The sequence below is a fragment of the Bufo bufo genome, chromosome 3, assembly GCF_905171765.1.
Source record: "Bufo bufo chromosome 3, aBufBuf1.1, whole genome shotgun sequence".
NCBI lineage: Eukaryota > Metazoa > Chordata > Amphibia > Anura > Bufonidae > Bufo > Bufo bufo.
Window position 1 is genome coordinate 701,090,042 of NC_053391.1, and position 27,214 is coordinate 701,117,255.

Genomic DNA, 27,214 nt, shown 5'->3' on the forward strand with positions numbered 1-27,214 from the left:
GGGATGACACCAAATGACACACAGAAGGAATAGACCGGAGTCTAGGCCTCAAAGCTAAGGGAGAGGGATGGTGACCTCCTAGGAATCCCTAGACCTCTCCCTGACTCCTGCCAGTATGAGTAGACCCTAAAGGTGGAAATAGTCATACACCGGAACCTAGGCCCTGAAGACCCTGGAAGTCCCTAGGAATGGTGGCAGGGAATGAGACTACTGGTTCCTCCCCAGATGAGAAACCAGCGTCTCCTAGGCCTAGACGACAACACATACAAGCGAATAACAAAATGCAAGACAAAATGCACTTAGCTTAAAGCAGAATGGAGGATCAGGAGATCCAAAGGGACAACACACCAGCTCAACCAACTCCAGCAGGAAATATCAACCGCAAAGTAAGCAGTGTGAGTCAGAACTAAATAGCCTCAGTAATGACCATCAGCTGCACCAGACAAGAGGTGTGGTCACTACCAAACACAACACTGAAACGAGAAAACAGAGAGAGTGTCAGATACCCTCATGTCATGGGAGGGACCGTGATATCTATATATTTTGGAAGTATAGAAGTACCATCTGTATGGGATTTTCCTAGACGTCTCAAAGCGGATAATACATTGAAAAACAGACGGTAAGATTTCAAAAGATTGAGACCATTGCTTATCTGAGATGTTAGTAGATAGGTCATTTGACCATTGAGATTTAATCTTCAATAAGGGATCACCCATAGAAGATGTGAGAATCTTATATACTGTGGAAATCCCCTTAACATTGGGAGAGTTCTTGAGAAGCCATTTAGTGAAGGAAGTCTGGGCCGGCACTTGAGTGGCCTGAAGTGTGTCTGTAGAAGATAGTGAGAGATCTGCTAACGCATGTCTAACTTAAAGATATTTATAAAAGTCCCTGGCAGAAAGGCTGTAAGAACCTGATAATTGCGAGAAGGACATAAATGTTTCATTGAGATATAAATCCCCTAATGTAAAAAGACCTTACTCTTTCCATTCAGATAAATATAAGTCAGGAATAGAGGCTTCGATTGAAATGGGCGATTGCCGATGATGTATGGATAAAAGTTTATGTTTAATAGTAACTGGGTCCCACACCACCATTATAGATTTTATACTGGAGAGGGTGCAGCTGATGTGTGAGTTGAGTAGATATTTGAAGATAAGGAGATCCTTAAGTGGATGTTTACCTAGGAACTGCTTTTCTATTGGGATCCATGCTTTTGATGTATCCTCATGCCAAAGGCATTTCAGTTGCTGTATTATTGTAGCCCTATAATATTGAATACGTGAGGGACAACTCAAGCCTCCCTCACTCCTAGAAAAAAAGGATATCTGAGTTGACCCTATGTATTTTCCCACCCCAAATAAAATGTAAAATAATCTTTTGTAGTCTTGTAAGATATGAAGTAGGTACTATAACTGGTTTATTTCTAAAGTGATATAGGATTTTGGGTAAGATGTTCATCTTGACCACTGCAATCTTTCCTAACCAGGAGATGCCTTGCGTTTCTAATTTGCTTAAGGTATTTTTAATGTCCTGGATTAAAGGGGTATAATTAGCTTCTAATACATTGAGGGGAGAAGCAGTGAGTTTCATTCCCAGATATGGTAGGGAATGCTCTACTCATTTGTATTGGAACTCTTGTTTAAAGGATTTTAACAATTCTCGGAAGGGTTACCGAGTTTAAAATTTGTGATTTGCTGGAATAATCTTGTAATAAGATGCCTTAGAAAAATCTGTTAAGACAATGTTTGTGGCTCGTTAGGATTCAGTAGGATTTGATAATATAAGAAGGACATCATCTGCGAATAAACCTATTCGATGATCCCTCCCTGAAACTGAGAGATCTGAGACCTGAGGATCTGACATGCTGAGCTAAGGGTTCCATTATTAGGGCAAATATGAGGTGAGAGAGCGGACAGCCTTGTCTAGTGCCATTACTGATGGGGAAGGAACGAGACTTAAATCCAGAAGAGTATACATAAGCGTGAGTGGTAGAGTATAAGAATAGCAATCCAGTTAAAAAGGGTCCAGAGATCTCAAATCTCTTTATCACTGCCCCCAGAATTCCCCAATGGACTCTGTTGGACGCCTTCTCCGCATAAAGAGATAAGAGCACAGAAGGCATTCTACAAGTGTGGGCTATTTCAATCAGGTCTAGGAAGCGCCTAATGCCGTCTGAGGTCTGACAGCTTTTGACGAATCCCACCTGATCATATCAAATTAGAGAAGGTAATATGTCTGCTAATCTGTTAACGAGTATTTTGGCGAATATTTTAAGGTCTGTGTTCAAAAGGGAAATGGGCCTAAAGTTTGCTGGAGTGTCAGGTTTCTTCCCTAGTTTAGGTAGGGTCATGATAATTTCTTGGAGCATCTCTGAAGGGATTTTGTTCAGATGTATTATATTGTGAAAACATGTTAACAGATGGGGGGCTAAAATATGGGATAATGTTTTGAATTACTGGGGATTTATTGATTTTTAGTGAGGAAATTGTATTCAAGATCTCCGGGAGGGATATTTTTGCTTTTAGAGTGCCCAATTGTTTTTGTGAGACTTGGGAAAGAGAGATATTTTGAAGTAGGTTATTAATGTCTGAAAGAGTTGGTTGATATGAATATGAATCATTTCAGGTGTAGTAATTAGCAAACTCATCAGCAATGTTTTGAGGGTACAGAATCATTACTTTCGTTTTCTGGAGAGACCATGAACAGGGAATTCTTGAGTGTGCCGCTCTTGTTTTAATTCTATGGGCTAGTAATTTAGAGGCCTTATTTCCTTGTCTGTAAAACTGAGCCTTAGATTGTCTGAGATGGCATTTAAAATTATTTTGCATAAGAAGGTATATCTCATGTCTGGTAGTTTTAAGGTTGTTGGCAAGTTGTATAGTAGGGGACGCTTGATTAGCTTGTTCTAAGTCTTTAAGCTTTTTGTACAGTACTTATTAGTGTGATCGAGCACCAAAGTGCTTGTGTGCTCGGGTGCTCTGGCCAAACATATCGGTATGCTCGTGCGCTCTACCGAGCACAGCGGAAGTCAATGGGAGAACCCCAGGCACCCCCAGCTCATAAGAGAAGAGGGTGTCTGGTTCACTAAAAAAAGGTTAGAAATTGATGGAAACCCCATCAAAATGGTTTGGAAACAGCATTAAGAGGATAGTTGGATGCGTCTTGGACTCCTATTATCTATGACATACAATAGACAACCACACAAAGGCTATATGCCAAAAGCCAGGTATGTGCAAGCCAACAATCTATCCATGAGACTGATAACAGGCTTAGTCAGCATACCTTACAATGGCAGCCTTGTGCAATATTAGACATTCCATACCAGCTCTCATCTGACTGAGAGCCAGTAAGCCTCAAAGTTACTTCAGATATGTTGGATGGCTTGGGTGGACCTGCACACCTAGATCAATATCATTAGGATGACAAAAAGTTTTCTAATTGTCCTAACATAATATTCAATAACCTTTCTATACAGTTTTGTCATGTAAAAACTCATTTGCATAAACATGGGCATATGGGAAAGACATGCAAATAAGCAGAATCTGCCTTGTTTTTCAGCTGAAAAAACATTTGCATGGAAAATTTGCAATCTACACTACTCATGAACAGCGCCATCTATTGGTTTCATAGTCTTATGACAAGAGTAATAGTCTTGTCATAGGACTATGAAACCAATAGATGGCGCTGTTTATCTTGTTGGGGCACTAGTAAGTGGGGCACACTGCTCAACAGAGTCCACACACCGTGTAGCACTCAGCCTATAATAGCCTGCGCTAACAATGAGGTGTATATCGGATTACTGCTAACATTCACACATCTTCTAGCACTTTATCTGTGGTAAAATAAGCTTGCTAGAGTGTATCTGAGGACTATTGCCCTGCTTGTAATGACTAGTGTTAATCACGAATATTTGAATTGTGAATTTTTATTGCGAATTTCGGCACTTCGAGAATTTGCAAATATTTAGAATATAGTGATATATATTCGTAATTTCTAATATATTCAAGATTTTTTCTTAATCAGTACACATGATCCCACCCTGCTTATAGCTTGTGGTCCAATGAGAAGGCTGCAATATCTTGCAGAAGTAGTGTGAATTTTCGTAATGCAAATTTTTATCACAATCAAGAAAATAATGACTAGAGATAACGAATATATGGTGAATATTCGCCCAAATATTCGCGAAATATCACAAATTCGAATATTGCCCCTGCCGCTCATCACTAGTAATGACTCATGAACAGCGCCATCTATTGGTTTTATAGTCTTATGACAAGACTATGAAACCAATAGATGGCGCTGTTCATGAGTAGTGTAGATAGCAAATATTTTAATCGTGAATTTTCATCACAAATTTTCCATGCAAAAGGCTACACTACTGTAATAATCTTGTCATGAGACTATGAAACCAATAGATGGCGCTGTTCATGACTCATGACTTTCCGTCCTGGGATGCGGAGCCAGACGGATTTGGCATGACCCCCATTGCAAGTCAATTGGGACGAATCAGTTTTCTCTGCCACAATATGCCACAATAGAAAACGGTTCCGTCCCCCATTGACTTTCAATAGAGTTCTTGACGGATCCATCTTGGGTATGGTAGAGATAATAAAACCGGATCCGTTCATAACGGAAGCAGACGGTTGTATTATCAGTAATGGAAGCATTTTTGCTAAACCCTGCCGGATCTAGTAAAAACGCTGGTGTGAATATAGCCTAAGGGTATAATAAAACTGACTGAAACAAAATTGAAAACTAAGAAAATAAACTTGCTTAGTCCAGTTCTATATGTGAACCAATGAGGCCCCAGGTCACCATCCACTGAGGACGGGTGGATTTGCTGGTTGATATGTTGATTGTAGAATGGTAAACGGTATTAGATGAGATGTTGGTAGATAGAAACATAGAAACATAGAATGTGTCGGCAGATAAGAACCATTTGGCCCATCTAGTCTGCCCAATATACTGAGTACTATGGATAGCCCCTGGCCCTATCTTATATGAAGGATGGCCTTATGACTATCCCATGCATGCTTAAACTCCTCCACTGTATTTGCAGCTACCACTTCTGCAGAAAGGCTATTCCATGCATTCCATGCATCCACTACTCTCTCAGTAAAGTAATACTTCCTGTTATTACTTTTAAACCTTTGCCCCTCTAATTTAAAACTATGTCTTCTTGTAGCAGTTTTTCTTCTTTTAAATCTTCTCTCCTCTTTTACCTTGTTGATTCCGTTTATGTATTTAAAAGTTTCTATCATATCCCCTCTGTCTCGTCTTTCTTCCAAGCTATACATGTTAAGGTCCTTTAATCTTTCCTGGTAAGTTTTATCCTGCAATCCATGTACCAGTTTAGTAGCTCTTCTCTGAACTCTCTCCAAAGTATCAATATCCTTCTGGAGATATGGTCTCCAGTACTGAGCACAATACTCCAGATGAGGTCTCACTAGTGCTCTGTAGAGCGGCATGAGCACCCCCCTCTGTCTACTGGTAATGCCTCTCCCTATACACCCCAGCATTCTGCTAGCATCTCCTGCTGCTCTATGACATTGTCTGCCTACCTTTAAGTCTTCTGAAATAATGAACCCTAAATCCATTTCCTCAGATACTGAGGTTAGGATTGTATCATTGATTTTATATTCTGCTCTTGGGTTTTTACGCCCCAGGTGCATTATCTTGCACTTATCAACATTAAATTTTAGTTGCCAGATTTTTGACCATTCCTCTAGTTTTCCAAAATCCTTTTCCATTTGGTGTATCCCTCCAGGAACATCAAACCTGTTACAAATATCTGTGTCATCAGCAAAAAGACACACCTTACCATCGAGGCCTTCTGAAATTTCGCTGATAAAGATATTAAACAATATGGGTCCCAGAACAGATCCCTGAGGTACCCCACTGGTAACAAAACTATGGTCTGAATATACTCCATTGACTACAACCCTCTGTTGCCTGTCCCTCAGCCACTGCCTAATCCATTCAACAATATGGGAGTCCAAACCCAAAGACTGCATTATTAATAAGCCTTCTATGTGGGACAGTATCAAAAGCCTTACTAAAGTCTAGATAAGCAATGTCTACTGCACCTCCTCCATCTATTATTTTAATCACCCAATCAAAAAAATCCAAAAGATTAGTTTGACATGATCTCCCTGAAGTAAGCCCATGCTGTTTTTCATCTTTCAATCCATGGGATTTTAGATGTTCCACAATCCTCTCCTTAAGTATGGTTTCCATTAATTTCCCCACTATTGATGTCAGGCTTACTGGCCTATAGTTGCCCGATTCTTCCCTACTACCTTTCTTGTGAATGGGCACAACATTTGCTAATTTCCAATCTTCTGGGACGACTCCTGTTGCCAGTGATTGGTTAAATAAATCTGTTAATGGTTTGCTAGTTCACCGCTGAGCTCTTTTAATAGCTTTGGGTGTATCCCATCAGGCCCCTGTGACTTATTTGTATTGATTTTAGACAGCTGACTTAGAACCTCTTCCTCTGTAAAGACACATGCATCTAAAGAATCATTAGTCTTCTTTTCTAACTGAGGTCCTTTTCCTTCATTTTCCTTTGTAAAAACTGAACAGAAGTATTCATTGAGGCAGTCAGCTAGTTCTTTATCTTCTTCCATATACCTTCCTTCTTTAGTTTTTAATTTTGTAATTCCTTGTTTTAGTTTCCTTTTTTCATTTATGTATCTGAAGAATGCCTTATTGCCTTTTTCCCCTGACTGAGCTAATTTCTCTTCTGCCTGTGCTTTAGAAGCTCTTATAACTTGTTTGGCCTCTCTCTGCCTAATCTTGTAAATTTGCCTGTCATCCTCGTTTTTTTTTAATTATTATTCCTAAATGCTATATTCTTGTTTTTAATCATTTTGGCCACTTCTACCACAGTGGTCTCTTCCTTTTTTTGCTTTTACTGACAAGCCTAATGCAATTTTCTGTTGCCTTCAATAGTGCCACTTTTAAGTAGTCCCATTTCTCCTAGACTCCAATGAAACTGTTCCAATCTGATAGGGACTCGTATACCACTAATCTAATTTTAGAAAAGTCAGTTTTTCTAAAATCTAAAACTTTTGTTTTTGTGTGGTGTCACTCAGTCACTGTACTTATAGTAAACCACACTGACTGGTGATCACTAGATCCCAAGCTTTTCCCTACAGTAATATCAGATACCAAATTCCCATTTGTGAATACTAAATCTAAAATGGCCTCCTTCCGGGTTGGCTCCTCAACTACTTGTTGTACAGTAGAGATAATCCCAGTAGGGAATTTAGAATATCTGTACTCCTGGCAGAACTAGCTATTTTGATTTTCCAGTTTACATCAGGAAGATTGAAGTCGCCCATAATGATAACTTCCCCCTTTAAGGTCATTTTAGCTATTTCCTCAACTAGTAGATCATCTAATTCTTTGACTTGGCTAGTTGGTCTATATATCAAACCTACACGAGTTACCTTATGATTATCAAGTTGCAAGGTAACCCAAACTGACTCTAAATTGTTCTCGCTAACTTGTATCAAATTAGATTTTATGCTATCTTTCACATACAGGCCACCCCTCCCCCTTCTTGCCTTCTCTGTCTTTCCTGTATAGAGAAAACCCTGGTATTGTTATATCCCAGTCATTACTCCCATTGAACCACGTCTCAGTAACAGCCACTACATCTATATTCTCAGATGCCATTATAGCCTCAAGTTCATTGATCTTATTCCCTAAACTGCGAGCATTTGTAGACAAGAATTTGAGCTTGTCATTTCTTAACCTTTGTGCTACTGGCATCTTCTGGCATTGTTCCGGGGGGCAGTTGGACTGCTGGATTATCACTCTTTTGCCCCCCTTTCCTAGTTTAAATGCCGCACTAACCACCAATTATTTTAATAGGGGGGGTGGGGGTGGGGGGCCGCACTGGCCATCAATGATTTTAATACTGGGGAGGGAGGGGTTCTGGCCCCTGCTGCCTGGCAGCACCCGATCTCTTACAGGGGGCTGAGATCCGCACAATTAACACCTCAGTTGCGGCACCTGAGGGGTTAATTGTGCGGATCACAGTCCCTTGTAAGAGATCGGGTGCTGCCAGGCAGCAGGGGGCAGTTATGTACACAGTTCTTAGTATATTCTAACTTGAAGCGTCCCCATCACCATGGGAACGCCTCTGTGTTAGAATATACTGTCGGATCCGAGTTTTCACAATCGTGAAAACTCAGATCTGAAAAATCAAATACTATTATTTTCCGTTATAACCATGTTATAACGGAAAATAATAAAGTGAAGTTCGGGTCCCCATTGACTTCAATGGGGTTCGGGTTTGGGTCCAAGTTCGGATCAAGTTCTGGTCCCGAACCCAAACTTTTTTTTAAAGTTCGGACAAACTCCCCGAACCCGAACATCTAGGTGTTCGCTCAACTCTATCTGTTAATATTTGTACTATTACTTATTCCGTTTAGTAAGCGAAGAACATTTTGGCGCAATTTATCATATGAAATATGCTTTCCGTTATCATATAAATATGACAGGTCTGCTTTTGCATAATTCAGGATAGATAGAGAGATGAATGATAAATGAGATGATGGGGGTAGATTTATGATGGGTGGCTGATGGCATATATGTCATGATTTGGTTATTTTACTGTTCTGGGGGCACAAATCAATGCAACTGGGGTTTCATGTACAAGCAAGCAATAGTACAAATATTAACAGACAAAAAAAAACAGTTGTGAAGGTGCCAGCGATATTTGAACTCACAACCCCTGGTTTACAAGACCAGCACTTTAACCCCTAATCTATGGAGCCATCTTTCCTAAGTTTATGCAAAATACTAAATAGTTTCTATTTGAGGTCCACAAATGAAGTATTTCAGGTTTATAACTGAAATTTCTTTTTTAATGTGCATTACAAAATATACATACGTATGGGTTCTATTACATCATTTTATTAATTGAAGTTAATTGGCTATATGAGCATGTGATGATGTAAGAGTGATGTAAGCAGCTGCTGTGTCATGTGAGTAGGTGCCATGTGAGTATGAATGCTATTCTAAGACTGAGCATAAAATATGAGTTAGAAATGAATACATTGTAAGTTAAAATATGGTCAATTATTTATAATGACTTGACAGCTATATTGTAGGATTATACAACATATTTCATTATTTGTGTTGACAATTATATACAGGGCTTTTTTTATGGCGGAAAGCGCCGGAACGGCGTTACGCCACCTATTTTCGCAGACTCGCCCCGTCCCCCTTTAGTTACTGGGCCCAGCCGGCCCGCTGCTTGTGGTGTCGCTAGAGGGGGTGAGGGGGGCAATCGCCCCCCCTATGTTGTTCTTTGCCCCCCCGGGTTCCCCCCGCTGATTCTCCCAGGTGAATACTAATGAGCGCTTCCATTATGGAAGCGCTCATTAGTGTACCGAAGGACCAGGAAGTGGTGAACGCTCTGTACTTACCACTTCCTGGTCCTCGGCTGTCGGCTGTGCAGGGCGCTCTGTGACCTCACGCTGTGCGCGCCAGTTCAGAGCACAGTCGACTGAGGAGAAAGAAAATTGCAGGTGGCGTCCGTCCAGGAGCAGGAGAGGCAAGTGTTTTTTTATTTTATAAAAAATGTGGCTGCTGGGGGATAATGGGGGCTAATTGGAGGCATATGGGGGCTAATTGGAGGCATATGGGGGCTAATTAGAGGCATATGGGGGCTAATTGGAGGCATATGGGGGCTAATTGGAGGCATATGGGGGCTATGGGGGCTAATTGGAGGCATATGGGGGCTAATTGGAGGCATATGGGGGCTATGGGGGCTAATTGGAGGCATATGGGGGCTAATTGGAGGCATAAGGGGGCTAATTGGAGGCATATGGGGGCTATGGGGGCTAATTGGAGGCAGATGGGGCTAATTGGAGGCATATGGGGCTAATTAGATGCATATGGGGGATAATGAGGCATATGGGGCTAATGATGCATAATGGGGGCTAATGAGAGGCATCATGGGGGCTAATTAGAGACACAATGGGGGCTAATTAGACTTATAGACGCATATGGGGGCTAATGAGGCATAATGGGGGCTAATTAGAGACATAATGGGGGCTAATTAGGCATAATGGGGGCTAATAAAAGGCATAATGTGGGCTAATGAGGCCTAATTGCTTATAATGGGGGCTAATGAGGCATAATGGCTTATAATGGGGGCTAATGAGGCCTAACGGCTGATATGGGGGCTAATGAGAGGCATGGGGGCTGATATGGGGGTGATAAGAGACATAATTAGGGCTAATGAGAGGCATAATGTGTCATCCACAGATGCCCCCATAACAGTGTGTCTTCCACAGATCCCCCATAACACTGCGCCTGCGCACTGACAAGAGACAGAAAGAAGGGGAAAGAATCCGCGGAAGCGAGCAGAGGACGGCACCGCAGACGACTGAACAGCTTCTTTAGTAAGTAAATTGTTTTATTATAAATGTATCCCTGCAGACCGCAATTCTCTCGTATTTTGTAATCTTATTTATATATACTTATTTTGTTTTTGCCCCCCCATTTTTGACTGTGGTATCTTTCTGCCCCCCTATATATTGTTCCTAGAGTCGCCACTGCCGCGGGCACTGGCAGCCTGGCTGTCACGACCGTCACTGGCAATTTTACTTGCATCCCTGTTCTCTAAAGGGGCCGTTTTAGGGGGCGGTCCTAGGGGTGGGTAGGGGCGTGGCCAGGGGAGGGGGGGTGAGTTCCACCACCTTTTCTCTGAGAAAAAAAGCCCTGATTATATATCTGACATTTATACTGGAAATGAGATAAAGGAAATTTGTCTAAATTGTGTTAAGAATAAGGATAATTTTGAGGCCTTATAATAGTAACGTGACACATATGTCCAAGAAGACACTTGATCCTATTGTTACAGGTTAAATGTTCTATAAAATTATAAGTTATATTAAGTTAAATATTGGATGATCCAGTATATAGAATGATAAAGATTCCTAGGTACATTTTTCCAATTTAATATACAAATGTTTCATGGTAATATTTTTATGGGATTTACTTTCTATAAGTTTGTTTTATTTTCGTTTTCAAAAGTGGTTTTATTTATTTATACTGATGATTTATTATTGATATTACACACACACAACTATATCCTTATATACAGAACTATATCCCCATATATAGGAAGATATGATATATATTATGCATGATAGTAATATATTGGTCTTGATGTGTATATATATATATCCTCAAACTGAACATTTGTAAGGTTTTCAAGATTCCTACTTTCTGGTAAAGCACTCATGCTTTGTTTATACAGGAGTCATGGTAACAGATGGTCAAGGCAGACTCATGTCTCTCAAGAGTTAAAGTCTAAGAATAATAGTCAAATTTAGTTAATTTGAGTCAATAAGTATTGTTATATGGAAGAAAGTATGCAAATACAAGGGTATAATGAAATATTATGTAGTTATCTATTATACATTTGTATGAATCATCTAATCAGGATATGTGAGTATGACATACATGGACTACATGGTGATCATGGAGTTACTGTAATTGTTATTTGGGATAATGTATTTTAGAGAGCTTACAAATATAAAAGGAGTTAAAACTGGATCAGTGATAGGAATTGAAACTCATTAATGGTTATTCAAATATAAAGGAAAACTATATTGGAAAGCATTCCAGCTATAGGGAGTATGTTCATATTTGTTGCTTTTCTAAACAAAAGGTTTGTATTTACAGTTATATTTTAAAGAAGAAGAATACAATGATATTTAATAGAGTAATATATCATATCTCATGCAGAATATTACTTTATTAAAAAAAGGTAAAGATTTGGTTTTACTGTAGAAAGAAATATTTTGTGTGGTCAATTAAATTAATCAATATAATTTTTATTTATAAAAATTCCACAAACATACACAAATATATGACTGAAGGAATAAAGATAAAAAGGCTACACTTACATAAAGGATTTTGTATTAGGATAATATTTTCAATAATACACTGCTCAAAAAAATAAAGGGAACACAAAAATACCACATCCTATATCTGAGTTAATTTAATATTCTTCTGAAATACTTTGTTCTTTACATAGTTGAATGTGCTGACAACAAAATCACACAAAAATAAAAAAATGGAAATCAAATTTTTCAACCCACGGAGGTCTGGATTTGGAGTCACACTCAAAATTAAAGTGGAAAAACACACTATAGGCTGATCCAACTTTGATGTAATGTCCTTAAAACAAGTCAAAATGAGGCTGAGTAGTGTGTGTGGCCTCCATGTGCCTGTATGACCTCCCTACAACGCCTGTGCATGCTCCTGATGAGGTGGCGGACGGTCTCCTGAGGGATCTCCTCCCAGACCTGGACTAAAGCATCTGCCAACTCCTGGACAGTCTGTGGTGCAACGTGACGTTGGTGGATAGAGCGAGACATGATGTCCCAGATGTGCTCAATTGGATTCAGGTCTGGGGAACGGGCGGGCCAGTCCATAGCATCAATGCCTTCGTCTTGCAGGAACTGCTGACACACTCCAGCCACACGAGGTCTAGCATTGTCTTGCATTAGGAGGAACCCAAGGCCAACCGCACCAGCATATGGTCTCACAAGGGGTCTGAGGATCTCATCTCGGTACCTAATGGCAGTCAGGCTACCTCTGGCGAGCACATGGAGGGCTGTGCGGCCCTCCAAAGAAATGCCACCGCACACCATTACTGACCCAATGCCAAACCGGTCATGCTGGAGGATGTTTCAGGCAGCAGAACGTTCTCCACTGCGTCTCAAGACTCTGTCACGTCTGTCACATGTCCTCAGTGTGAACCTGCTTTCATCTGTGAAGAGCACAGGGCGCCAGTGGCGAATTTGCCAATCTTGGTGTTCTCTGGCAAATGCCAAACGTCCTGCACGGTGTTGGGCTGTAAGCACAACCCCCACCTGTGGACGTCGGGCCCTCATATCACCCTCATGGAGTCTGTTTCTGACCGTTTGAGCAGACACATGCACATTTGTGGCCTGCTGGAGGTCATTTTGCAGGGCTCTGGCAGTGCTCCTCCTGTTCCTCCTTGCACAAAGGCGGAGGTAGTGGTCCTGCTGCTGGGTTGTTGCCCTCCTACGGCCTCCTCCACGTCTCCTGATGTACTGGCCTGTCTCCTGGTAGCGCCTCCATGCTCTAGACACTACGCTGACAGACACAGCAAACCTTCTTGCCACAGCTCGCATTGATGTGCCATCCTGGATAAGCTGCACTACCTGAGCCACTTGTGTGGGTTGTAGACTCCGTCTCATGCTACCACTAGAGTGAAAGCACCGCCAGCATTCAAAAGTGACCAAAACATCAGCCAGGAAGCATAGGAACTGAGAAGTGGTCTGTGGTCACCACCTGCAGAACCACTCCTTTATTGGGGGTGTCTTGCTAATTGCCTATAATTTCCACCTGTTGTCTATCCCATTTGCACAACAGCATGTGAAATTGATTGTTACTCAGTGTTGCTTCCTAAGTGGACAGTTTGATTTCACAGAAGTGTGATTGACTTGGAGTTACATTGTGTTGTTTAAGTGTTCCCTTTATTTTTTTGAGCAGTGTATATAAACATCGATATTTTGTTGAAATATAATATGGTAATAAATGAATGGTATGGTACACTGTGATACTATAGGTTAGCTATACTCACTAACTTTGGCGTAGTAATAGGAAAGAAGCAAATATCTTCAATCAAGACTAAAGTCAACAGGAAACGTAATGTTTTTTAGAGACTGTGATATTCATGAAGTCTATAAACATAAAGACTGATGTGCACAGAGTCCCAGGAAAAGATTTGGAGGTAAAGAAATCTGTGTTATATTCTGGGAAAGGTGTGAAGATAAGGGGCTCTGGAGAATGACCCAAGACAAGGGTGAAGAGCACCTGAAGCAGACCTGTCCATTGACAAATCCAGAGGTAAAGTTCATAGAAAGAAAGTTCTCTCCACACAGAAAGGTGGTATGTGACAGAAGGACTGGCATCCAAAATGGAGAATTGAGCTCAAGACGAGCAAGTGCTGAAGAGCTTCAGTAAGTGATTTAGAGTTAGAATAGTTAGGCCTCTTTCACGTTTTGGCTCCGGATGCGTCCCGGGTGCATGGTGATAGATCATGTGACGGACCATGCGATGAGCGCAGTGACGTCACCACAGGTAATTTTTCTCCTGTACAGCAAAGAAGAAGAAAGAAGAGATGCTGGGCTGCGCGAACAAGTGGATTAAGGTGAGTTAAATTATTTTAATTTTTTTTTAACCCCTCCAGCCCTAATTTAGTATGCATTCTGTATTACGAATGCTATTATTTTCCCTTATAACCATGTTATAAGGGAAAATAATATAATGATCGGGTCCCCATCCCGATTATCTCCTAGCAACCATGCGTGAAAATCGCACCGAATACGCACTTGCTTGCGGATGCTTGCGATTTTCACACAGCCCCATTCATTTCTATGGGGCCTGCGTTGCTTGAAAAACGCACAAAGTAGAGCATGCTGCGATTTTCATGCAACGCACAAGCGATGCGTGAAAATCACCGCTCATGTGAACAGCCCCATAGAAGTGAATGGCTCCGGATTCAGTGCGGGTGCAATGTGTTCACCTCACGCATTGCATCCGCGCGGAAATCTCGCCCGTCTGAAAGAGGCCTTAGGGTTTTCAGAAGTGAGATATTTTAGCACCTTGGGTGTTTGTTTTTTCTGACGAAAAAAAAGCTCTTCCATTGGATTGCCATAAACACCTCTGTGAAGTTCTGGAATCTGCTACTTGTGATACTAAAGTTCAAAGCTCAGTTAAAGGACTACATTCATTTTACTTGATTGTCAACAATCAGGCTGAGAGCGTGAAATTCTTCATATGAGGCTGAACGGACAGTTACTCTAAATTCCTTAGAATGTTCTAGCATGTTAAACCTGGTGAGAAAGAAGGGGAATGACAAAGAAGTCACAGCTGTTCACAGACGCTTCTGAAGAAGACCAAGGAATTCCTGGTATGTAAGTTAAAAGCTCTGTCCAGGAAAGCTGTGTCACCACAAATAGTAAAAGGTGATAAATCTTGTACATGAACATCATTGGAAAATATGATACAATTCAATTTAGGACTGCACATCATCTACATCCATTTCTATCAGTCCTATCATAGACTTTATGTGATTCAGATTTAAGACTTTAGAAGTGAAATTACAGTATCAAGATCATGATGAGACCTGAGGAAGATGATGAAGAGAAAAAGATGCCCAATAAGATATTAGATTAGTTCCTAAATTTATTTCATTGGTATTCAGTCAGAGTTTAGCATATGTTCAGCAAATATTATTAATAAATAATTGATGGACAATTAATTAATTTCTAAATAAAAAAATAAAAATAAAGAGTCCAAGATAATTGTGAAATTTGAGGTTGTGGGTTCGAAAAGATTATCTCATCCTCAAGACGGGAAAATGTTAAATAATATGTGATATAATATTAATTGATATTGAATATAAAGTATGTATTACATTACACATTACACACCATCTATAGTAATACACTTGGCAATGGGAGGTCTGCATGGGAACGTCAAGAACTATATTTGAAGTCTATCATATATGACAATGTATAAACCCATACATTAGTAAAGACACGCCTTTATCTATGGTATAAATGACTGACAGGGACAGACAAGGGGTGGTCTTCTTACACTCACTCTCACACTGTTGGGGGTTGTTTTACAATGGATAGAGATGAAGACACATGGAGCCTTGAGAAGAGGATTCCTGACCTTCAACAATGATACTTCAAGGACTACCAACATTCACTCATGGACAATAGATTAAGACTTTTCCTAAACTATTTCTGTAAGTAATCAACTCTTATGAAGACTGAAAATAAATCGCATTATTCATTCTTTATATAACTTTTGGTGAATCCTGGTGATGAGTCCTCCTGGTGTTCTTTACTCCAAATAAGCATACACTCGATTTAGAGAGGATTACCAAATCAGGTTCATATATTTTTCATACATAAGTATTTTACATTTGGAGACATATTACACCGACATACTGTAAATTAAAAGAAACCACAAGGGTAAAAGAGCAATAGTATTAGGCCGCGATTTAACCCCAGAAGCAAGGAAGAATGGAAGTTCTATATCAACTAAATACACCCCAAAACTGCTTGTATCAGACAGCACTTTAAACCTAATAACAAAATGAAGGATTACTGGAATTACTGATGTTTTAAAGAATGAAAACAACCTAAATGTGTAGTAATAGATCACATTTAGTAACCCAATTAGTGCAGTAAGGTGCAATAGAATAGCTCCTATTACCCTGGCTTTACACTAAGACCAGACCAGACCAGGCTTTACACTAAGACCAGACCAGACCAGACCAGGCTTTACACTAAGACCAGACCAGACCAGACCAGGCTTTACACTAAGACCAGACCAAGCATGAGGAGGCTATTTATAGGGCTGTGACATCACAGGGGCTGGCTATTTGCTGATTGGTTGCATGCATGGCATTATGGGTGATCCATCGTTTCAGGGCTTCTTAAATCTTCGCTCTAACACGTGCAGCAGCCATTTTAGAAAAAATGCAATTAGTTTCCACGAAGCGCGAGGAAATTCAACTTTGGGACGAATCACATTTTTCCTGAAATTTGGATCGAATTCTACTTCGTCAACTTCGATTTGCTCTACTTGCAGTGCCTGTTTGTTGAGGTGAAACATTGGAGGATGAAGGAATAAATGTAGAGAAGGGGTGACTGCATCACTGGACTCTCAACCATGAATCTGAAGATGTGGAATCCAAGAAAACATCATTTTAATAATTATACGTGTTGTGCAAAGTGCTGGAAGTGTGAGTGCAATAGGAGCTAGCAGCCATGTAGACACAGTGACCAAGACCGGGCTGCAGCTCCACTGTATCTGCATCAGTAATATGGCAGATAATGAGAACTACCTTGAATTAGGAGGAAGAAGATGTCAGCAGAATGATCTGGGCTTTCAAGGAAAGGACTCCACAAAGGTTCTGTGTATGCGGCAGTAAGAACAAAGGGAAGTTTTTATATGTACTGGAGGTATGGTGCTGTATGCTGTAAACAATTGCCCCTAGTCAATGACTTAATATTGCTGTATGCATGGATTAAATTCTTTCTGATTTGGGGCACAATATGGGGATTATGAGAATGAATATTTAGTGAATTCCTACTCATGGTCAAAAAAGCTAACAAGTAACTTATCCTAAGTATCACTTGCTACGGAACTTTATTTTGCTATTGAGTGGTGGAAATTTATTTTCTCTGCTTGTCATGACTAACAAGTACAGAACCCATGAGTCCATGTCCATTCCCTCCTTATGAGTCCTCAATGTCTCAACTAAGACTAGAGACTGCAGTGGTCCAAGCAATACAAACTTATTGGCACAAATATAAAATTGCCTTGAACATTGCTTTGGACTATTTGCCCCAAAATCTGTGGAGGTCTCTAGCTTTCATGCTACAAAACATAGCAAAGACTCGCTGTCTGATCTCCCTTGTCCTGACCCCATAGATAATTGGGTTCATCATGGGTGGGACAAGGACATAGAGATTGGCCACCAGGATGTGAACCTGAAGAGTAACATATTTATGGCCAACTCTATGGGCAATGAATGAAAAGAAGGCCGGAGTGTAGAAGAGGATGATGACACAGACATGAGACACACATGTATTGAAGGCTTTATGACGAGCTTCTGAGGATCGCAGTCTTAGAACTGCCCTGATAATCACAATGTAAGACAAGACAATAAGAATCATGTCTACACCGGTTGCACATGCTGCTATGATGAGTCCATACACCACATTGACTAGTATATCGGCAGTAGCCAACCTGGCCATAGACATGTGCTCACAATACGTGTGCTCTATTACAATGCTGTTTTGGTATGGAAGCCTGTCAAGGAGGAAGACGAAAGGAGTGACCATAAAAACACTGCGGGAGAGGGTGAAGACCAACAGCTTCATTATTATTAACCTTGTAAGATTTGATGAGTAAGTTAATGGGCGACAAATGGCACAGAATCGGTCATAGGCCATGCTCAACAAGATGGCGGATTCTGTGCCAAAGCTGAAATGAATGAAGAATGTTTGGACAAGACAACCAGTAAAGGAGATTTTCTGACAATTAAACCAGAAGATGCTAAGAGTCTTGGGTACGGTGGTGGAGCTCAGGAGGATGTCACAGATGGCCAGCATCATCATGAATAGGTACATGGGCTGCTGGAGGCTCTTGTTTAATCCAATGACCAAGATCAAGATGGAGTTTCCAAGAAGAGACATGACATACATGACAAAAAATGGGATGGAGAGCAGGAGAGGAGATTCCTCCAGGCCAGGGATTCCCATCAGGAGGAAGTAGTCCGGGTGGATACTTGTTACGTTGGATATTTCCATAATGTACAGGACATCTGCAACACAACACCAGTAACACTAAAATACATGACAGAAGACTCATCTCCAAACTATGACCAAAACAATCATATATCTAATCCAAAACACATACGTGTAGAATGATGTACTGTATATTGAACTTTGTGTGAATTAAGTATGATTGAATCAATTCAGGGAGACAACAGGCAGGAAGAGGCCTATCGTGAACCAGCAGAAGTGCGATAGTGTATTCAGCTGCTGACTTGAAAGGAGTGTAGAGAAAGTGAAAGGAAAAAATAGAAATGAATTGTGTAGATTTTAGTGAATTTGATCAGGGAATGTTTTGAGGGAATGAGGGACTGGTCATACCCTGCTCAAAGGGGTTCTCCGGGAATTAAGAAAATGAAAATACTTAAACATTACTTCATTATAAATATACTGTATTCCCAAATACCTTTCATTAGTGATAATTGCTTGTTTTTTCTAAGGAGCAATTATTAGGAAAAACAAAATGGCCGCTGTCCTAAGTACACACAAAACCTGTCCTAATCACTAGTGATGAGCGGCAGGGGCTATATTCAAATTCAGGATATTTCACGAATATTTTGTAGAATATTCGTCATAAATTCGCGAATTTCGAGAATTCGTGATTATTTTATTGAATGCGAAAAATCGGCAATGTAAAAATCGCGTAATGCGAATTCGTAATGCGATATACAGGCGTGGGTCACTTTTGCTACATTTTTCAAGCTGCTAGAAGTTTCATGAGTTTCTCCTGAGACTGGAGAAAATGGTTGGCACGGCAGAGCATTACAATAGCTTTATATGCAGATAGAGTCAAGTGCTCCAATATATTCCCGATTGTGCTAATCGGCAGTGATTAGAATATTTTTTGTGCAACTTCACATTTTAGCAGGTCTGACTACAGATTACTGATTGGTGCACTAAGTATTGTTGTGAACTTGACATTGCTTTCTTCTCATTGGCCCACAAGAAAGAAGCAGAGAGGAATCGTGTGTTCAGATGAAAAAAAAATTCCAAATATTCGATATAACTAATATGTAGCACTATATTCTAAATATTCACAAATTCTCGAAGTGGCGATATTCGCGATAAAAATTCGCTATTCGAATATTCGTGCTCAAGACTACTAATCAAACAGCAGGACAAGTTACTTCACAACACTGAGCTAAAGAGCTGCCTCATCCTCCTCTCTGCTTGTCAGGGATTATGATCCTGAATACAGATGATAAGATCTTTAGCTGAATCTCTGTTGGAATTGAGTTCATGAGCAGATGTTGCTGATGAGCAGCAGCACTTGTCTGCAGTCTCCATTACTACAGTCTGTCCTGCCCGTCCTCTCTGTACTTCAAGCCTCCTCCTGAACTCCATTCCCACAAAGATTCAACTAAATATCATATTAAACTGTATCATAAATCATAACAAGCAGAGAGGAGGATGAGGCAGCTCTTTCCCTCAGTGTTGTGAAGTAACTTGTCCTGCTGTGGGATTAGGACAGGTTCTGTATGTACTAATAGGACGGCGGCTATTTTATTTCTCCTAATGATTGCTCCCTAGACAAAACGAGCCATTATAACTAATGACTAATAATATATTTATAATAAAGTAATATTGACATATTTTCATTTTCTTAATTCCCAGAGAACCCCTTTAAGCTGCTGCAACAAAAACTTATCTTAGAAGTTGTAAAAAAAATAGAATTCTACCCTGTCCTTTAATCCAACACATCCAAACCCTTACCTCCACCTGCCGTTTCCAACTTAAAAGGGTTTCTGTCACTAGAATTTTCACTATTAAACTGGCTGACATTAGCGATGTGCTAATGTCAGCTGCACCTAACTCAGCTATTCTTGTGATTATTCATGCCCCCGTTACTGCAGAAGTCTTACTTTTATAATATGCAAATTAGCCTGTAGGAGAAGGGGGGTGTTTTGCTCCTGCTCCTTAAGGCTCCGATCTCTCCCACCTCATTACACGCCCTCCAAGTCTTGATTGACACGGCCAGGCAGCGTTGGCATCCTCCTGCCGCCCCTGTGCGCTGGGGGAATCTTGCGCCGTTCAGTATTCGGTGCAGGCGCGGTGAGGAAGCTGGCAGCCGGCGAGCGTCCTTCCCTCATCGCGCCTGCGCCGAATACTGAACGCCTCGAGATTTCCCCAGCGAACAGGGGCGGCAGTTGGATGCCAACGCGGCCTGGCCCTGTCAATCAAGACTTGGAGGGCGTGTAATGGGCCTCTAGGAGCAGGAGCAATGCCCCCCCTGCCCCTAGAGGCTAATTTGCATATTATAAATGTAAGAATTCTGCAGTAACGGGGGCATGAATAATCAGAAGAATAGCTGAGTTAGGTGCAGCTGACATTAGTACATCGCTAATGTCAGCCAGTTTAATAGTGACAGAAACCCTTTAAGAACATCTCACGTATTCGCGCCTTCCTCACCCCTGAGTTAACTAAAATACTAGTGCATGGCCTCATCAATATCATCTCACGCCTGGACTACTCCTCCTGTGTGGCCTCCCATCCAGCACTCTTGCTCCTCTCCAATCTATTCTCAACTCTTCTGCCAGGTTAATCCACCTCTCCTCTCATTTCTCCTCTGCCTCCCCCTCTGCCAATCTCTTTGCTGGCTCCCCATTGCCCAGCGAATTTAGTTTAAAATACTTACAACTACATATAAGGCCATCCACAACCTGTCTTCTCCTTATATCTCGGACCTGCTTTATCGATATATCCCAACACGTAATCTCAGATCCTTACAGGACCCCCCCCCCTCAGTTCTCCTCTCATCTGTTCCCAACTTCCTCACTCAATCGACTACAAGATTTCTCACGTGCCTCTCCCCTACTTTGGAGCTCGCTACCCCAACACATCAGGCTCTCCTCCAACATCAAAAGCTTCAAGAGTAACCTGAAAACTCACCTTTTCAGGAAAGCCTACCAACTGCAATGAGCATGCTGCCACCACACAACCCCAAGAGCAGCCTAGGCCCTCATCTACTGTGCTCTCACCTTCCCTTATAGATTGTAAGCTCTTGCGGGCAGGGTCCTCTACCCCTGTGTACCAGTCTGTTAATAGTTTATTGTTTACTGTGTACTTTTATTTCTGTGTAACCCCAGCTGGATGTGCAGCACCATGGAATCAATAGCACTTTAAAATAAATAATAATAATAATATCAGATAACACTGACCTGTTCCCTACATTCTCTGGGTCAGTACGATTACAGTGATGCCACATTTATATAGTTTCTGGGTTTTGTTTTACAGTGTTCCCTATGAGATAAAACTGACCTGTTCCCTACATTCTCTGGGTCAGTACGATTACAGTGATACCACATTTAAATTGTGTTATGGGTTTTGTTTTATAGTGTCTCCTATTAGATAAAAGTGACCTGTTCCCTTCATTCTCTGGGTCAGTACGATTACAGTGATACCACATTTATATAGTTTTTGGGTTTTGTTTTTACGACGTTCCCTTCATTCTCCGGGTCAGTACGATTACAGTGATGCCAGATTTATATAGTTTTATGAGGTTTTTTCTTACGACGTTCCCTATGAGAAAAAACTCACCTGTTCTCTTCATTCTCCAGGTCAGTACGATTACAGAGATACCACATTTATATAGTTTGATGGGTTTTGTTTTTACGACGTTCCCTTCATTCTTCGGGTCAGTAATCATGATTACAGCGATACCACATTTATATAGTTCTATGGGTTTTGTTTTTACGCGTTCCCTATAAGATTACACTGACCTGTTCCCTTCATTCTCTGGTCAGTACGATTACAGTGATACCACATTTATATAGTTTTATGGGTTTTGTATTTACAGCGTTCCCTATGAGATAAAACTGACCTGTTCTCTTCATTCTCCGGTCAGTACGATTACAGTGATACCACATTTATATAGTTTTATGGGTTTTGTATTTACAGCGTTCCCTATGAGATAAAACTGACCTGTTCCCTTTATTCTCCGGGTCAGTACGATTACAGAGATACCACATTTATATAGTTTTATGGGTTTTGTATTTACAGCGTTCCCTATGAGATAAAACTGATCTGTTCCCTTCATTCTCCGGGTCAGTGCGATTACAGTGATACCACATTTATATAGTTTTATGGGTTTTGTTTTTACAGTGTTCCCTATGAGATAAAACTGACCTGTTCCCTTCATTCTCTGGGTCAGTACGATTACAATGATATCACATTTATATAGTTTTATGGGTTTTGTTTTTACGGCGTTCCCTATAAGATAAAACTGACCTGTTCCCTTCATTCTCTGGGTCAGTATGATTACAGCGATACCACATTTAGTTTTTCTGGTGTTTCAATACTGAAACATATAAAACGGATAACGTTTTTACATTTACATCTATGAAGCAGATTTTTGTGGGATGATCTGTGCTTTTTATTGATACAATTTTGGAATGTGCAGGACTTTTTGATCACTCTTTGTTAAAAAAAAAAGGCAAATTGTCCATGTAGAATTTTTTGCGCCATTTTGTGTATGCAATAAAAATTGTTAGATTTTAATACTACTGGGGTTTTCTGAGGCAGCAATGACTATGATAATTTTTTTAATTGTTAATTTATTTTTATTTTCACCCTTTAAGGGCTATGTACACCTTTTGGTATCTTTTTTTAATTTATTTTTATTATTATTATTATTATTATTACATTGTACTTATTTTGAGCAAAAAAAGCATTTTTTATATATATTTTATAATTGAAAATATGGAGCCCTTTTTTGTGTACAGTGCTAGGATACTCTACGAGCTGCTTGTAGATTTTTTTCTCTTTTCCATCATCTGGGGAGTTGATGGCTCCTTATCTCTGCTCTCTGTCCTTATAAACACTCATTATAGCTCAGTTCTCATCTTACTGATAAGAATGTGACTTAAATAAGTGTTTCTGACCTCTCGGTAGTTTGGAGATAAGGCTTATTAGATGAGGCACAAAGTGAAAGTGAAAGTAGGATGCACAGCTAGAAAAAACATTAACCCTTTGTGACAGAATGGCTCAATATTTTTAATAAAGGCCAATTGAAAATATGATTTTTAGCCAAAAAAGTGTAAAATGCAATCAAAGACAAAAATAGCCCCCAGAGGTTTCTTTATTTCCTCCCCACGTTCCAATAGACAAAAATATAAAAAAAATTCAGTTCATATAGCCATATGAGGGGAAATTTTTTGCGAACAAGATTCATTTTTAATGGCATCATTTAATTTACCATGTCTGTTATTAGAAAACTGAGCTCTATGAGGGCTTGTTTTTTGCAGGATGTATTGTAGTTTTTACTGGTACCATTTTTGTGGCACATACGACTTTTTGATCACTGTTGATATTCAATTTTTTTGGGGGGAAAGGTGACAAAAAAATGGCCAATCGTGTGTTTTTCATTTTTTTTTTCCATTACAGCGTTTAGCGCACAAGAATTTTTTAAAAATATTTTAATAGTTCAGACATTTTCAGATGCTATGATACCTGATGTTAATTCTTTTTTATTGTTAATATATTTTATATGTAAAATAAGGAAAGGGGGGTGATTTAAACTTTTAATAATTATTTATTTAAATTTTTATTTAATAATTATTAGCCCCCTTAAGGTGCTAGAACCTGGTATCTTTTGATCCCTTGTACAATTCACCCTAATAGAAATCTATTAGGGTAAATAGGATTCTCATATGCTCTCTGCTGCACTGTGCCTCGTGCACAGCGCAGCAGATAGGTTACCATGGCAGCTATGCAAAGCTTCAGAAGCGTTCAGGCTGCCATAGAATACGATCGGAGCCCTGCAATTTCACTGCGCAGGCTCCGATCAGAAGGAGCTGCATCCCTCTGTCTTGCCTCACAGGTGCCACGATCGGCGCTGATCGCTGCACCTGAGGGGTTATATGATGGGGTTCGGCAAGATTGTTGTTCCTTGTCATTGTGGCTGGGTATCTGCTGTATGATACAGCCGGCACCCAGCTCACTGCAGCAGCCCGCTCTATACATTACCCGGTTGAAGGGGTTAATTTTGGGGAAAAGGGTGGGATTTACACTTTTATTTTTATCTTTAGTTTACTCTCCTCACTTTTTGCAAGTCACTACAGGTGACTATAACATGCAGTCATCAGATAGTCATTTGTTTTCTGTCAGGGCAATTTTTCCATTACAGAATGAAACATTCAATTTATTCCAATGCAGTGTTGCCACCACATTTGACCACGGCATCTGAGGGGTTAAAAATATTGTAGATTGGCCCAGGACTCTGGTGTTTGAAACAGCAGAAACCTGGAGGCTATGGCGCCTGATGCACTTGTAAGTGGGTGCCATCTTTAAAGTGACAACTTCTGCCATACACGTACAGCAGTGGTCATCAATGGGTTAACTCTTAGACTCCCAGCGCAGTACATGTACGGTGCTGGGAGGGTTTTTAAATATGGCACACGCTGGCGAGCTCAGCGGGCACCAAATCCAGCGGGTCTCTGCTGTTTTAAACAGCAGAGGCCCACGGCTAATGTCTATGACCTTCAACAACTCTTTAAATGGCATGACCAAGCGTGCGTACAGGTTAGGACCAGCTGCCCCGTATGGCGATCAGGGAAGCTGGTGATTCATTCTAATGCGCTGAGTCTCTCTGAAGATCTGCAGTTCCCATAGAGGCCTGCAAGTGGAAGGCCAACATCGGATAACCGCAAATTCAGCTTATACTGTAGTTCTATGGAACGACAGTATAACCTAAAGCAAGTCTAACTAGTGCATATTGTAACACCCTTGAGGGAAGTCATTTACTGATACAGTTAATGGCATAACGAGAAAAACAATCAAAATGGGCGACTTATCATTTTTTCATCACTTCACTTACAATTTTTTTTTTTATAAAATGTGATCAAAAAGTAACACTCCAAAATAGTATCAAAAACTACAAATAGTTCTGCAAAAAATTATCCCCCACACAGCTCCATAGACATAACTATAAAAGTTATGGGGGTCAGAATATGGAGAAAAATATATATTTTTTAAATATTTTTTTTCCCCCAAAGTATTTTTTTTTTTTTTTTTCAGTATTAAAACACACAAAACAAAATACATGTAACCCTATATCTTTGAAATTGTACTGACCCAAAGAATGAAGGGAACAGGTCAGTTTTTCCACATACAGTACAGACCAAAAGTTTGGACACACCTTCTCATTCAAAGAGTTTTCTTTATTTTTATGACTATGAAGGCATCAAAACTATGAATTAACACATGTGGAATTATATACATAACAAACAAGTGTGAAACAACTGAAAATATGTCATATTCTAGGTTCTTCAAAGTAGCCACCTTTTGCTTTGATTACTGCTTTGCACACTCTTGGCATTCTCTTGATGAGCTTCAAGAGGTAGTCCCCTGAAATGGTTTTCACTTCACAGGTGTGCCCTGTCAGGTTTAATAAGTGGGATTTCTTGCCTTATAAATGGGGTTGGGACCATCAGTGGCGTTGAGGAGAAGTCAGGTGGATACACAGCTGATAGTCCTACTGAATAGACTGTTAGAATTTGTATTATGGCAAAAAAAAAGCAGCTAAGTAAAGAAAAAACGAGTGGCCAGCATTACTTTAAGAAATGAAGGTCAGTCAGTCAGCCGAAAAATTGGGAAAACTTTGAAAGTAAGGGCTATTTGACCATGAAGGAGAGTGATGGGGTGCTGGCCTCCACAGTCACCGGACCTGAACCCAATCGAGATGGTTTGGGGTGAGCTGGACCGCAGAGTGAAGGCAAAAGGGCCAACAAGTGGGAACTTCTTCAAGACTGTTGGAAGACCATTTCAGGGGACTACCTCTTGAAGCTCATCAAGAGAATGCCAAGAGTGTGCAAAGCAGTAATCAAAGAAAAAAGGTGGCTACTTTGAAGAACCTAGAATATGACATATTTTCAGTTGTTTCACACTTGTTTGTTATGTATATAATTCCACATGTGTTAATTCATAGTTTTGATGCCTTCATAGTCATGAAAATAAAGAAAACTCTTTGAATGAGAAGGTGTGTCCAAACTTTTGGTCTGTACTGTAGGAAACACCGTAGGGAAAAAAAACCATAAAACTGTGGCAGAGTTGTGCTCTTTTTCCAATTCCACCCTGTTTGGAATATATTTTCCGCTCCCCACTACATTGTATGCCATATTAAATTGTGGCATTAGAAAGTACAACCCGTCTCACAAAAAACAACCCCTCACACAGCTGTGAATGGAAAAATAAAAAAGTTATGGCTCTGTGAAGACAGGGAATAAAAATGAAAATGCAAAAACGAAAAGAAAAAAAAACTCTCCGGTACTTAAGGGGTTAAACACATTTTATTAACGCCGTCATAGCGATGGATGTCACTGTCACTCAGATATTGCTGTTACTGCTTTTAAGAGCTTACATGGTTGGTGCACGGTGAGCAAAAATGTATAAAAAATGAGCATAAACCCTGGGTCCCAGGAGACTAGAGGGGGTGCAGAGCAGCTTCCAGGAGACTAGAGGGGGTGCAGAGCAGCTTCCAGGAGACTAGAGGGGGTGCAGAGCAGCTTCCAGGAGACTAGAGGGGGTGCAGAGCAGCTTCCAGGACACTTGGAGACACTTCAGTTTGCTATGAATCGATTCAAGTACTAATGTAACTATTTAAGAAATGCACAGAATCGGACACAAAACAAACCTGAAGAAGGTCCCTCATCTTTAGTGGTGGAGATGGATGTGTCCTGACCTCATGGTTTCTAGAAGAATCTTACCAGCAAGGAGCAGTCACTGGAGGAGATGGTGGCATCCTGTATGGTCGCTGTCACAGAGAGACGCTCTAATTATACCGTGTGGCT

The 27,214-nt window shown here is 40.4% G+C and overlaps 1 protein-coding gene across 1 annotated transcript; it reads right to left on the minus strand.

The window, feature by feature from the left end:
- Positions 1-17,429: 17,429 nt before the first annotated feature.
- Positions 17,430-27,214, minus strand: LOC120994119 (olfactory receptor 52D1-like). The gene is made up of 2 exons (XM_040422576.1): positions 27,131-27,214; positions 17,430-18,418 (listed from the first exon to the last, which is right to left on the minus strand). The coding sequence occupies exon 2, from the start codon at positions 18,402-18,404 to the stop codon at positions 17,430-17,432; it is 975 nt and encodes a 324-aa protein (XP_040278510.1). The 5' UTR covers positions 18,405-18,418; positions 27,131-27,214.

What these genes read in the sequence shown, in the direction of transcription:
- LOC120994119 (XM_040422576.1), bottom strand. Translation starts at nt 18,404, where the DNA reads ATGGAAATATCCAACGTAACAAGTATCCACCCGGACTACTTCCTCCTG.